This window comes from Aegilops tauschii, chromosome 3, assembly GCF_002575655.3.
Source record: "Aegilops tauschii subsp. strangulata cultivar AL8/78 chromosome 3, Aet v6.0, whole genome shotgun sequence".
NCBI lineage: Eukaryota > Viridiplantae > Streptophyta > Magnoliopsida > Poales > Poaceae > Aegilops > Aegilops tauschii.
Window position 1 is genome coordinate 347,939,596 of NC_053037.3, and position 13,933 is coordinate 347,953,528.

General features: G+C 43.2%; 1 protein-coding gene across 2 annotated transcripts; it reads left to right on the forward strand.

The window, feature by feature from the left end:
• Positions 1–1,994: 1,994 nt before the first annotated feature.
• LOC109774208 (ribokinase) lies at positions 1,995–11,920 on the forward strand. Of its 2 annotated transcripts, XM_020332917.4 has the most exons (5): positions 1,995–2,645; positions 8,735–8,920; positions 10,831–11,026; positions 11,112–11,253; positions 11,644–11,920. In XM_020332917.4, the coding sequence occupies exons 1-4, from the start codon at positions 2,043–2,045 to the stop codon at positions 11,210–11,212; spliced, it is 1,086 nt and encodes a 361-aa protein (XP_020188506.1). In that variant the 5' UTR covers positions 1,995–2,042; the 3' UTR covers positions 11,213–11,253; positions 11,644–11,920. The 2 variants fall into 2 exon arrangements, with proteins under 2 accessions (XP_020188506.1, XP_020188505.1); XM_020332916.3 differs by lacking the exon at positions 11,644–11,920 and having other exon boundaries at positions 1,996–2,645; positions 11,112–11,464.
• The last annotated feature ends 2,013 nt before the right edge of the window (positions 11,921–13,933 follow it).

Consider the following 13,933-nt stretch of genomic DNA (forward strand, 5'->3'; position numbering starts at 1 on the left):
ACCTCATCTCGGTGTGACCGATTGCATGAACTCGGTGGGACCGATTTCAGCAATTAGCTAACAGAGAGTTGGTCAGGCAAACTCGGTGGGACCGATCGCTCCTTTCGGTGATACCAAAACGTTACGAAAGGGAAACAGAGAGTTTGCATTGCGAACTCGGTGGGACCGATCGCTCATCTCGGTGAGACCGAAATGTTACGAAGGGAAACAGAGAGTTTGCAATCCCATCTCGGTGAGACCGAAATCCCTATCGGTGAGACCGAACTGATTAGGGCTACTGGCTATGGCTATGTCAAGTGAACTCGATGGCACCGGATGGATCAAATCGGTGGGGCCGAGTTTGACTTTAGGTTTAGGACATATTTGGATATGAGAAAGTGGTTGAGGGCTTTGGAGCATGTCACTAAGCATTTTGAGCAAGTATACCATTAAGCAACACCTCATCCACTTTTAATAGTATTGGCTTTTCCTATGGACTCAATGTGATCTTGGATCACTAAAATAGAAATGAAGAGTCTTGAGCTTTTTGCCAATATTTGTCCTTAGCATTTTGAGGGGTCCACATCTCTAGTCCATGCCATGCCAATCACTGAACTTTCTGAAATAATCAACTTGAATGGATATTAGTTCAATGAGCTATATGTTGTTATGAATTACCAAAACTACCCGGGGATTAGTTGCACTTTCAGGTCCCCTTATAAAAGTTGTACATGTGGACGGGACGCCTTGGAATTCACGCCATACGAACGCCATCTTTTGTGCTGTCTTCGCTGGTGCGCCTCCTGATGATTCCTTCTATCTCCATTTTCATTCATTTCCATGTTCACACAAGATTTCCTCCCCTTTTAGCCCATTTCCCGTGGAAACACATCAAAGAGAGGATTGGTGGAATCCTTTGCATTCATTAGTCATTAGTAGCAATATCGGAGTGAATATCTCGGTTTTAATGAAATATCTCGGTTTAAACTAAGGGTAGATGAGTGTAAATATCACTCATCAGTACCAAACGGTCACATTTTGGGAATCTATGAATACCCCTCTCCATTCCGGGAGAGGGTTGAGCACTACATTCATATCTTCCCCATGAACACAAGTGCTCCCTCTCATACTCCGCCGCACCATATCCTAGATCCCGACAAGATTTGTGAGAGTTCTTGAGAGTTGTTCCAATGAAAAGAAAGATCTACTCCCTCTCCTTCTTGTGACCGGAGCAAATTGTGATTTGAGCAAGTCCTGAGTTTCCCCCATTAGATCTTGTTACTCTTGGAGGTTGGAGACTCCTAAGCGGTAGGAGTTCTTCGGAGAGGAATCGTTTCATTGTGATTACTTTCGAAAAGTTTGTGAGGGTTTGAAGACCACCCAAGGTCTACCACTAGTGGCTGAGAAATGCCTTCGTGGTGTTGTCTTAAGGGGAGAATAGGGTGAGCCTTCATGGCATGGCGTTGGCGTGCCTTCGTGGTAACGTTCATCCCTCAAATGGTGACTAGTTTCTCTTTAAGAAAGTGAACATTGGCATACCTCCTCGTCTCCCAAAGTTGTAGTTATCCCTAACCCTAGCTCCCTATTTGTGATTATTTGTTTCTTAGTCTTTACCTATAATATATTATGTGCTTGCTTACCCTGCTAGTAGTTGTTGTTGAATCCATTGCTTAGTACCAGCTTCGTCTTTGAATTGTTAGGCTCACTTTTATATTCCGCATTATTGTCTAAAATTGCTAAGTAACACTTAAACTTATAGTTGTATCTATTCATCCTTTTTAGGTTCATATCGATCCTTTCAAAAGATACATCGCGATGCAAGGAGAAAGAACATTATGTCACGTTGCAGGACCTTTTTAATTGCAAATTCTTCAGTTATTCTGAACTGAGGGAGTAGTATTTAATTTTTTTTCCAACAAAGTACTCCATCTAGCAATTCGGAAAGAGAAGCAATCTGATCCAAAAAATAATCTGCCAAGTCATCGTCGTTATCTCACGGTAATCTCAACTGAAGCAACTCCTCTCTAGACACTGCTGTTGACTCCGCCGTTTTCTCAACCCACATGGCTCTCGAAGCGCGCCTCCGCCTCCCGCTCGCCGGGCCAACTCCGGCCACCGCTTTCCTCTCAGGATCCAACCCCAAACCCTGCCACATATCCTTCTCCCTCAAACCCACCTCCACTTCTCTCTCCGCCGCCAATGCGCCGCCGCCCATCGTCGTCGTGGGCTCCGCCAACGCGGACATCTACGTCGAGGTCGACCGTCTCCCGCTCGTCGGCGAGACGGTTGCCGCGAGTGCCGGTCACAGCCTCGCCGGCGGGAAGGGCGCCAATCAAGCTGCCTGCGGGGGGCGGCTGGCGCTGGGGCCCACCTACCTCGTGGCGCGCGTGGGGGACGACGCCAACGGGCGCCTCCTCGAGGGGGCACTCGCGGACGCCGGCGGCGTCCGCCTCGACCGCGTTGCTCGCGCCCCCGGCGCGCCCTCGGGGCACGCTGTTGTCATGCTCATGCCCGACGGGCAGAACTCCATCATCATCGTTGGCGGCGCCAACATGGAGGGCTGGGCACCGGAGGTCGACCCGGAGGACCTGGACCTGATCCGGCAAGCCGGCGTGCTACTGCTGCAACGGGAGATACCCGATTGGGTCAACATTCAAGTCGCTCAGGTAGTTGCTCTAGCCCTCTCCGCTCATATACCCACTTTTGAGGTCACATTAGATTGAATTTTATGGTTCCTAAAAAAATGAATTTTATGAGGGCTGGAATTCTTTCTCCAATAATGAAGACATGATTCACTTGAAGTTCTATTCTTTTTGTACATTTGGGTAATTGCTTTCACTTAGTATTTGGTTGATTACTACTCCTATAGTCCTTCTGGAGATTTGCTAATGGCTTCTGGCTTGGCAGTGTAAGGACACATGATGAGAAAAAAATATTGTGGTTGTTAACTTAGATTATGGGGAATGTTATAAATCTGACGTCAGATTTATAAGCATGGCAAATCCAGCGTTTTTCAAGGCAAATTATGTTGTCGTGAGGATGACAATTTCCTGTAGCAAGGATTTGCCATGCTCGCTAAGGGAAATTGCCATCCTCGCGACAACATAATTTGCCATCTCGGGTGTTCGATTTGCTATGCTAGAAAATCTGACGTTCGATTTGTAGCGAAATCCTAGGTTATTTTGTATTTGTTGCATTAGCACAGATCAGTAGCTTGTGCTGCTGTGAAGCAATAATTCATGTGTCGAATGTTCTTAGTTAGTTGGAATTTGCTCTTTTGATTTAGTTAGACCTGTGAATGTTTTGATGTGTCTCATTTCTGGTTTGCGATTCTGATCTGGTGCCTTCAACTGGATCAAAGGAGCAACAATACTAATTTGTGATAGAGCATGAACATGACTTAGATATTCCCTGAGAGGAATATACAGTCTCTTTTATTTGCCAAATGTAGTGGCCAGCATATTTTAAAATATGGTACTTTGTCAAAAATGACGGCACAAGATATAAAATAAAGAACTTTAGGCCTCTTAAAGGTTGTGGGATTTTCATAGGAATATTGCAGGATTTCAATCCTTAGGAATTTCTTCAATAACGGCCATCTGGATCATAGGATTGAGGTTCTAAAAATTCGATGGAATACAATCTAATCCCCCCCTTCCATATGAATCTTAACATGAGCTCAAACGTCATTTTATTTTCCTTTCAAAAGTCCAATGCTCTCTCGCTTCATTCCTCCAAAATTCTCATGTTACTTTCCTTCACACCATCCAACGGGCATTACATGCAAAATTCCTGTGTCCTGGGATCTTGTAGAAATCCTTAACACATGACATCTTAATCCTGTGTTTCTCCTACTCCTACGTTTTCTAATTCCAAATAGGCCTTCTAACACTATTAGTTAGTTCGATTCAAAGATGATTAGCAAATGAATGACAGAAGTGGAAGCAAATCATAGGAAATAATTTCTGACAAGTGACACAGTTAACAATATTTGGAAATGAAACAGTTGATAGCGACGCTGCAGAGCTGGTGAAATGTGTGTCACTCCATGACCCATGCTCTCAAGCGTAACTACTCTACTACCTCTCTCCTAGAACGGGAGAGAAAATGTGAGACTGGGTAGTCTCATTAACTAACAAAATGAAAGTGTGACAAGGTTAAGGAAAAAAATAAGTAAAAGCATTGAACAGTTCCTGGTAATCATGGAGTGAACATGGCTATGGTACAACTATTAAGGGAACTAGATGTACCCCGCGCGTTGCTGCGGGAATGCATGATGCATGCTTATTTTCATAGATAGGGGATAAAAATAGATATTTTAAGTGAGAATCTCTAAATGAGTTACTGTGCCGTGGGATGGTGACAATGAAAATATGTAATATTGTCGAAACAATCTGAGCAGGAGTTGAATCCATTGCAATGCAAGAGTCCCTTGGTTACATTGAACATCTGGTCATAGAAATATCAATTCCATATGCTTTTTGGCTATGGCAGAATACACAAATTAAAGAAAAATGATTTATGATAAAGTAGTGAGAATAAATTAAGAATCCTTGAAATTCCCTGCAGGCCAAAGGTAAAAAAAAAAAGAACATCTCCACCACCTGAAAATGGAACTACATATGACTATAATTATAATAAAAGGGGCCTCAAAATATTCCACTTTCTTAGAGCGTAGCAAAATAAAACTCAGATACCAAGTACTAACAGCCCCGGATGCGCTGGATAGATACCAGTTAATTCAATCCAAAATTGCCTCAAATCCTCGACGCGCCTCTCAACCAACAGTGATGGTCACATTGTGCTCAGCGGCCCGAATTGCACAGACAATCATTATCGATAAGATGCACCAAGCATAAACATTTTCTGTGGCCTGACTTGCCGCTGCAACACTTTGAAGAAGCTAGCTAAGATACGTACCTTGTAGTTGTTTTGGCTGCCTCATAGTCGATAATGAGCAGCAAGCACACATAATTTCTTTGATTGTCTGACTTGTAAAACTACCCTGAATGAGATATTCTCCATGGCATGTTGACACAACAAAAACTGATTCGAGTACATCAGACCTATTGTTGACACACTACGGTTACTGACATAGCTCCAGCACACTCCCATTATTGCTTGATTTTTGAAAGAATTCAGTGACATTCCTTACATAGCTATTGGAACTTGATTGCTCTTTTCTGTGTTGCAGTGCTTCACCTTCTATATTTTAAATTGCTAAAGTTCCTTGTGCCATTCTGTTTTCTCAAGCACCTGCCGTTAACAAAAATAAAGGTGATCATGCATGCATATTGGTGAGTACTGTAAGCTCTTGTCAAGAGAAACTTCGGTTGATTCAGCAAGTGCCAACAACCAAACATGAGAGGAAATTTAAACCAAATAAGGAAGGAAAGGAACATATGCTTGTAACATTAAAGCACAAGAAAAACAAAACAATTGAAGGGGAACTCATCTGGGTTGTCTGGCCTGCTTGTATCTCTCCGTCAGAGAGCATCACAACTCACAAAGGGGGCAAAAAACGCCCTTGAAGAACAAGGCACGGCCAGAAGTTTGCATCGCGCCGGGGTAGGCACTCACTTGTGGGCTGTTGACCTAAAATAAAATCAGCCTAGCCACCGGTTGGTGCGCCCTAGAACTGAGTGTTTGCGGCTGCTGACCATCCTCACGAGGTCCTGCAGCTGTGTGTCCTGCTAAAGGCCATCGCGTCGTGGAGATGATGTCGTGAAAGAGCCGAGAAGGATGGAGAGGAGATGAACGGATATATGGCCGTGATGTGGGGAGGGAAGAGGAGGTCATATGCGTGTGGTGGTGGGAACTTGTAAGGGAAGCAATTAAAGGGAAAATAGGAACTGATTGCATGGTAATTGTTAAGATGGAATATGAGAGATTGATGGGGGAAGAATAGGAACTGATTGCAGGCTAATTATGAAAAATCAATATGGGAGATTAATGGGCTTTCACCTTCGGTTATACTCCCATGAGTAGTAACTTACAACTGAGGAGAGATGGTATGTACGTGTGGGCACTATAGAGAGACCGATTGATTGGTGTCCCCTAAAAAAAAACTAAGCGCTGATGTGGCATCATGATGACGTGGACAGCGTGCATGTAGAGATAATTGCTAGTAGTGGGGATCAACTTAAGAATATAGGATATAGGATATGTACGATAATGTGAAATAAATGTTTATTGTTGTAATAAACTAATAGCACAGATGGAAACCATAAGGTTATTTTCGTTCTGTTATTGTTGGGTATGCTTTCTAAGATTTTCCAGTCCCGCACTTTCTCCTCAAACCTCGTTTAAAGGCCACTAAGAGTAGTTCCACTTTAGAGCACTTGCCATGGGTACTCGCACATGCTTTACTAGCACCGTGGTGTTGCCATCTCTTGTTTTGTTTGTGAATATTTCATTAGTCGAACAATTGGACCGGTCATTTTCTGCAAAACTATTTCATTTTATTTTCGTCTATTGCAATGGCGTCCACGTAGTACAACATCTATTTGTTAATGGGTTGGGTGCTACAGATGTTACCAAACATCAACCCTAGGTACACAGACTCTGCGCGTGTGCCCTTGTAGGGGCTCATCGCACGAGGCATGTACTGAGGAGCATTTCGGGGCAGAATGTTGCCAAGGTCGTCATCCCTTTAGTAGTGTGTGTAGGGGGGAGAGGGAAGGGGGGGGGGGGGGGGGGGGTTGGGGTTACGCCCAACCCTTAGTGAAGCAGTGCCAACTTACCTCGAGTTAGATTAGCAAATAAGACATTGGCCCGAATAGTAGCACTTATGGGTTAATGCTTCGGAAATGAAGCTAGGGCTAAAACTCAAAACAAGTGCTACACATGGGTGCCTGCCCCAGAGTGGATCGAGGTCTTAGTGAATTTGGTCCATAGGGAATTTTACACTGAATCTCGTAAAAAAATGAAGGCGCTTACTGTCCAATGCCCACCTTTTTCGCTTAAGTGAATTTGTGTTGTGTGCTTGTCTTGCTGAACAGCTGAAATTACTACTAAAATTAGTATTCGTTTTATGTTCGAAATTTTTGGTCGGAATGAACCTTACATTGATGCTCATTTACATCGCTCCTGTTACTTAAACACCTAACGGTTCAGCAAGGGCAATCACATTGCCATCCATGACTTCATTGTTCCTTTCGTCAATCTGTTATGGACATCACTTTTTTTTTTCTCGAATGCGCAGGAGAGCTGTGCATGATTTATATTAAGAAGACAACCCTGCTACATAAGCCCTCGCCGAACACTAAGGCCTTTGGCTCCCGCCATAGCATCTCTAATGTCTTGCATGAGAATGTGTGTGTTGGTGTTGATTTTGAACAAAAAAAAAGAAACAGTTTCAGCCTGACATCTTTATTCACTGGTTAGAATTTACAGTGTGTTGCTGCGTGTTAGTGCTTATTTAGCTTTCCATGGCCTGGAGATGCCAAAGGCCTATTTTTGTTTAACCCACTGATTACTTGGTCTGACCCACAGCAAGAGGTAATTGCCATCCTGGGCTTGGTTTGTGGTCAGCCCAGAGCCCCAGACCCTCTGACATAACAAGTTTTTGAAGTGGAATCTGAGGAAAGTGGAAGCTTAACTCAGTGTGAATTTTTATTTCCACACGGCCCTTTGTACCGACTTATGCATACGGTGTTTTACAATATTTACTTTGGCTCTAAACCATTCAGCCGGCTCTGGTTTTTGCTAATTAGAGGTTGTGGGCAAGTGGAAGGAGCATCCAAATATCTAATCTGTTTCACAGAACTCCATAGAGGCAAAAGAGCTAAGGCTTGCTGCTGTAAGAAGAACCAATATCTTATCAATAAGGGTTCGATACTAATCTGGCCATGGAGAGGACAGCTAACTATCATGTGAAGGTAGCAAATTTTGCAGAAACTCAGTTGTGTGCGTGTGTTTTAATGGGAAATGCGTAGTCTTTGATTTTAACTTTGTATGTCTTTCCATATTGGAAGGTAGTCTTCTAATTGTGTTCAGTAGAACCTCGACCCGTGGCTTACGTGCTGTCCAAGTTATGCAACTGGATATGTAGCTTTTAGGTATTGTCTAATATATACTATCTGCTAAGGGGTAGGTGGCCTATGTTATTGGAATTCAAAAGAAACTACAGTCATGTATCGCGACTTCAGATATAAAATGAAGCAGCTTGTCATTTGTTTGAGTTGCTTCCATTTCAGTCTGAACTCTGAATGTAATGGTCTCTTTGTCTGTGTGATTGAGTCCTCGGAGAAAAGCCTCCAGGAAAAGAGTTAGTGTCGCAGATGGAAGCATAGTTTTATTTCTAGTTCTTGATACCTCGAGCATGCTTCCATGCAGGTTTATGTGATTACAAAATCTCATTAAATGCGTGATAACGTGTTCTGTCTTTTCTAGCTAATGATCTTTAGATTCTGTTCAGATCAATTACCCTGTTTGCCAAATATTAGTACTTCATGTTGACATCCTTATATAACTGAATTTTTAAGGTTGTGCCAGAGCAAGTCTAGTCTTGATTATGGTTTTTATCTGTTGTGTATCCATACAACTGTGTAAAGTAGATTGGAAATGCAGGAACCACCTCATATCTTCCCCTTTTATTTATGTTATAAGATTACAGGGGTTCTTTTGTGACAAATTTCAAACTTCCGTAAAATATGTTGTCGGAAATGCAGGAACCACCTTGTGTCTTTGCCTTTTATGCATGCTAAGATTTCAGGGGTTCTTTTGTAACAAAATTTAAAACTTTTGATTTCAGGCTGCAAAAGGCGCAGGTGTGCCTGTTATCTTGGATGCAGGTGGAATGGATGCTCCTGTCCCCAGAGAACTACTCGAACTGGTGGATATTTTTAGTCCAAATGAAACAGAGCTAGCACGTTTGACTGGGATGCCTACAGAGACTTTTGAACAAATCAGCCAGGCTGCAGGAGCATGCCATAAAATGGTGAGTTGTCTAAATCATTTTTTATGTAGTTTCTTTCTCTGCATTTCTTCTATATTCAATTATAACTTCTAATTGTTGCTCTTTTGTTTCTTTTGATTAGCCATGACTGGATCTTAATATCTTTATTTAAGAAACTTCAATTAATGATGTTGTGCTATGGCATTTATCTGATAATAGCCATCTCTAAAGAATGTGTTGCTTTCCTTCCATTCTCCCTTCGTGTTGGTCTGTGTACGTGTGTTTCCCGTATAGTACCTATTAGGAGTGTTGACTCTTACTGTTCTACTCCCTCCATTCCCTTGTACAAGGCCACAAACTCAAATTACAGGTAAAATTTAATGACTGCTTTGCAAGCCAACTTTTCTTCTCGTTAACCGGGATTATTAATACGCCCGCATGCATGCAAGGAAGAAACGAGAAGGAAGTAGCACAATGTCATTATGGCTACATGCGTGCAAGTATTAAACAAGTTGCTAGTACGAGGAAACATCATTAAATTTTGCCTCGATTACTGTTAGTGGCCTTGTATAGATGCAAAATGTATTTTTCATAGTGGCCTTGTATAAGGGAATGGAGGGAGTATACATGTTTTCAAATCAACACTCCTACTCCCTCCGTCCGGAAATACTTGTCCGAGGAATGGATGTATCTAGATGTATTTTAGTTCTAGATACATCCATTTGTATCCATTTCTACGACAAGTATTTCCGGACGGAGGGAGTACGTGCTGTCCAAGTCTAAGTACAAGTGAATTTTGCGATTTGCAAAACTCTACAAACTTTGGATCTTTAGTTCCTACCCGCAAATCGGCTGCTAGTTACACAAATGATTATAATTCAGCAAGCTCCTGTAGTCATTTATAGTTTTGTACACTTTGGCTGCTCTATGATAGTGGTCCAACAAGTACTTTTTGTGAATGGCAGTGGGGAGCAGCTTGAAGCGAATTACAAATTAATCACACAGGAAAGAGAATAATCAGTTAAATTTCTTGTGCTCAGCGATGTGTTGAAGGGGGCATGGCCCTCCCTGGTATGCAGTAAGCATGAGGAATGGCCCTAAGCTATGTAGTTGTAATAATTCTTGCATGTGTACAAGTGAGTTTGGTGAAAGCGGATTTTCTTAATCTCTAACAAAACGGCAGAGTGTATGTATGCTATTTTGATTTGAATGCCAATCCCATGGCAGTGGCTTGTAGATAACATTGGTAGTACAATCTGAAAAATCCCCGCAAAAAAAAAGTACAATCTGAAAAATAACAACAACATCTGATCACAGAATGGCCATTCGCCAAAAGTTCTGAATGTGTTCATGATCAAGGTTGGCCCACGAAGTCTCTGTGCTTAATTCATTGGAAAATCGGAAAAATGGTATCCGATGATTTTTGTTTGACGCTGTCTGGTCTGATGCCATAGCATAGAAAGTCTAATTGCTTCTTGTGTGTCCATAGCCACAATTTTATGGCAGGCAGTGTAATTTGTCAGGATATTGAAGTAAGAAAAGAAGTGTAGCATATAATTGATACATTTTCTTCATTTTACAGTCACAATGCGATGAAGTTTCAGACGTCTGTGTTGTTATATGTTGATAGCATTTGCCCCTATTCCCACTTCATGGCTTTCCATTACCATGTTTCAACAGCATATGGGCTTCATATTCCACTTTAAGCTGCCAGTACGAAGATTTGATTTACAACTAATTGTTTTCCTGCCAATTCCCTGTTTTTATTTACCTGATTGCGGTTTCTTTACTAGAACTTGTTCAAATTGTACTTTTTTGTTTGCTATGAAGGTTAGCAGTTTCCACTTGATATATTCCATCGGCGAGATGCGTTGCTATTTAAATCTTCTACGGAAGCTCTGAATGCATTAACCATAAGGTAGGAGGACATTGATGCTATTTCCTGCATGCAGGGTGTGAAAGAAGTTTTGGTTAAACTTGGATCACAAGGATCTGCTCTGTTTGTCGAGGGAGAGGAACCAATTAGGCAGGCGATAATACCCGCCACAGAAGTAGTAGACACCACCGGTGCTGGTGACACCTTCACCTCAGCTTTTGCTGTAGCTCTGGTGGAGGGGAAGCCAAAGAAAGAGTGCATGAGATTTGCTGGTACTAAAAGCGCCCTCCACCCAAAATTTGGTTATGATCTATTGTTGACATGTTGATTTGAGGTTTTTATTTTCTTGAATTTCAGCTGCCGCCGCCTCACTGTGTGTTCGAGTGAAGGGAGCCATTCCCAGCATGCCTGACAGGGAAACCGTGATGAGCCTTCTAGAATCTGTGCAAGCTGAATAACCGGAGAAACGGTGACTTTAGCCCTATTCATCAGCAATAATGTGAGCTGTTAAGCTTCAATCTCCTTTTTCGGTTCATTTTATTTCGGGTATATATATATTTGTAGCCCCGTGTCAAGTTATGGTAGAGGAAATAAGAGAAAATGGCATTCGTCGCGCCGTCCTCCGTAGAAACAGAAACGCTGGTTCAGGAGTTCGAGGTCTGTTGTTTTTATAGCCATTCCCTGTTATGCCATAGCTTTTTCTATTGTTAGGCATCGCCTGTTATCCTTCTCGACCTAAAATTTTCCTGTTGTTAGAAGTCATTAAACCTCACAAAACCACCATGCCCTGAATACACGAATTGCTTTTGCTGTGGAACACTGGTGACGCTGAAGGGGGTTAGTAAGGTGTCACTGTCTGGCTCAAATCTAACAAGCATTCCTTTGGCAGGATCGGCTAAAAGTCCGACGGAGCTCCTCCCGAACCCTCGTGTGCTGCCCCCGGCCCAGTAACGTGTTAGTTAGTGGTGGTCTCTAAAACGGGAACGCATTTTCCGGCGCCTATCCCGAGCAAATCCCGCACCCTCGGAAAAAAAGGGACGGTTTCACTTCAGAGAGATAGAATGAACAGTTTCAGGTTTGGCCTCGCGCTGGAGCTTTCCGAGTTCCGACGGCGACTCCGGTACGGGTCAATTCATAATCTTATTGTTAAGCCGGGCCGATGTTAACCGCTCGCTGCTATCGACAGCCATCATCCGTCTTTTTCGGTCCAGTCGTGGCCCGCTGCTGACCGCCGTTGCGCAGGCCCATCGGCGCGGTTCACTCCCTGTCACCGCCAACGGTGAAAAATCTCGCCGCTGCACCGTCGCTGCCGGAGAAACGACGCACGGCTCGACTGATTGACTGCTAGCTGAGTAGATCGTCCAGAATCCAGTAGCCTGGCAACGTTTTTGCAGCTTCCGGGGGATCTGATCTGATCTGATGACGTACGCGTCGTTGGTCGAATCGGACGTTCGACGTGCCTCGCCGTACGACGCCGACGGCCAACATTTTCTCGATGAGCCCACCGACAGCAAACGTTTCTCACGGCTTTCTGTTTTTCCTCCTCCTCCCAACCTCCTCCCCTTGTCTCGCTTTCCGGGAGTATCCCGGAACGACCGTCCTTGGGAGGGAGATGATAATATGTTTGTGTTTCTGGCTACTGCTGTGACGGAGCCATCGCACGGCCGCTCGCAATTAAGCTCGTCCGGGACGGTACCGCGGCCGATGGCGTCGTGGTGGTGGTGGCCACTTTGAGTCTTCCTCAAGGCTGCAACCTGAAACGAAACCAACGGATGGATGGATGAATCGCCCAACAAAGGCGACGTCGCTTTCGCAGATGGCTTAGCAATCCAGCTTCCTCTCGCAATGCAACACCGTCCGGATAGTTAATGCACGTGTCTTGTCACGTCTAATGAATCCATTTATATATTTATTTATTATATATACTATGTGGTAGCTTTGCATATGCTTCCGTGCCGCGATCACATACCTCTGCAGCAGTAGCAGCACGAGAGTAGTACTATACGGATGACCAAGGGGAAAGACATACTTACTTGACCGTAGCAGAGATGTACGTACGTCCATCTATTCTCGATCTTCTCGGATCTCAATCCCACTGGTATTTTCTCTTCTTTTGGCATGGCTCAGAGCAGAGTCAGAGTCAGAGTCAGATTGGCCGGGCCGGTCAAGAAATGCGATGCGAGACCGACCTTCCTTTCTAGCAGAGCAGCCGGCCGGCCATGTCGTTTGGAAGTATGCAGCGGAGCGATGGACGTTGCGGTGCGGAGTTATAACGGTGGCCTTGACTTCCCTTGCGTTCAAAGCTACTCCTACATGCCTCTGTCCAACCAGTTTGTTCAAGCTAAGCTAATCAATGCACGACGTGACGCCTGCGGTCCATCCTGCTCCCTTTTTTTTTATCCTGTATGTACTCCTCAAATAATTGTCAACTTACCCCCATACAGTTCCGTTACACACGCAGGAAATGCATAATCAGTTTTGCTTTGCGTATACGATCTCTGTACGTTAGTAAAATCCTGCATCCAATATTGATCTGCCCACTTGATCCAAGGGTGATGGACTATTGTTGTACGCCCATCGTCCGAAAATTCATCGTACGTGTAGCGGGGCTCATGGTCATGGACAAAAGAAGACGAAGATAACTCGCAATTTAGCTAGTCCCAAGATTCAAGTATTTGATCAACAGCCAGAGCATATTATGTAGGTTATGTCATGGAAAAGTACATAATAATGAATGGTATTGAGCGAATGTTTCCTAGGAGTGTTCGTAACATCCCAAATTTTCAATTTGGAATGTTATACATTAGATCATCATGCATATCATATTTTATTGCATTTTGATTTGCGATCCTAGAAATTTCACGCAACTCAAGGACCCACGGAGAGAGTTGGGGATTTCGTTATTTTCATATTTGGGTTTTCTTAAATTTTGAAAATAGGATCATTTGTTTTAATTATTTTTCTCTCCGAAAATATTTCATATCAAAATATATGAGAGGGGATAAAATGACTTCTCCACAAATAATGAAATATTGGAGGAAAAATATTAAAACAAATATTTGATTTTATTTGATTTTATTCGAATTATGAAAAATACGCGTTTTTCAAAATTGCATTTTAGGCCCAAATAAATGTTCATCTTGTCCGACTTATTTTTATAGGACGGGGAAAATTTATTT

What these genes read in the sequence shown, in the direction of transcription:
- LOC109774208 (XM_020332917.4), top strand. Translation starts at nt 2,043, where the DNA reads ATGGCTCTCGAAGCGCGCCTCCGCCTCCCGCTCGCCGGGCCAACTCCG. An exon ending in TCAACATTCAAGTCGCTCAG is followed by an intron (nt 2,646 to 8,734) that starts GTAGTTGCTCTA and finishes TTTTGATTTCAG; the next exon opens with GCTGCAAAAGGCGCAGGTGT. An exon ending in CAGGAGCATGCCATAAAATG is followed by an intron (nt 8,921 to 10,830) that starts GTGAGTTGTCTA and finishes TCCTGCATGCAG; the next exon opens with GGTGTGAAAGAAGTTTTGGT.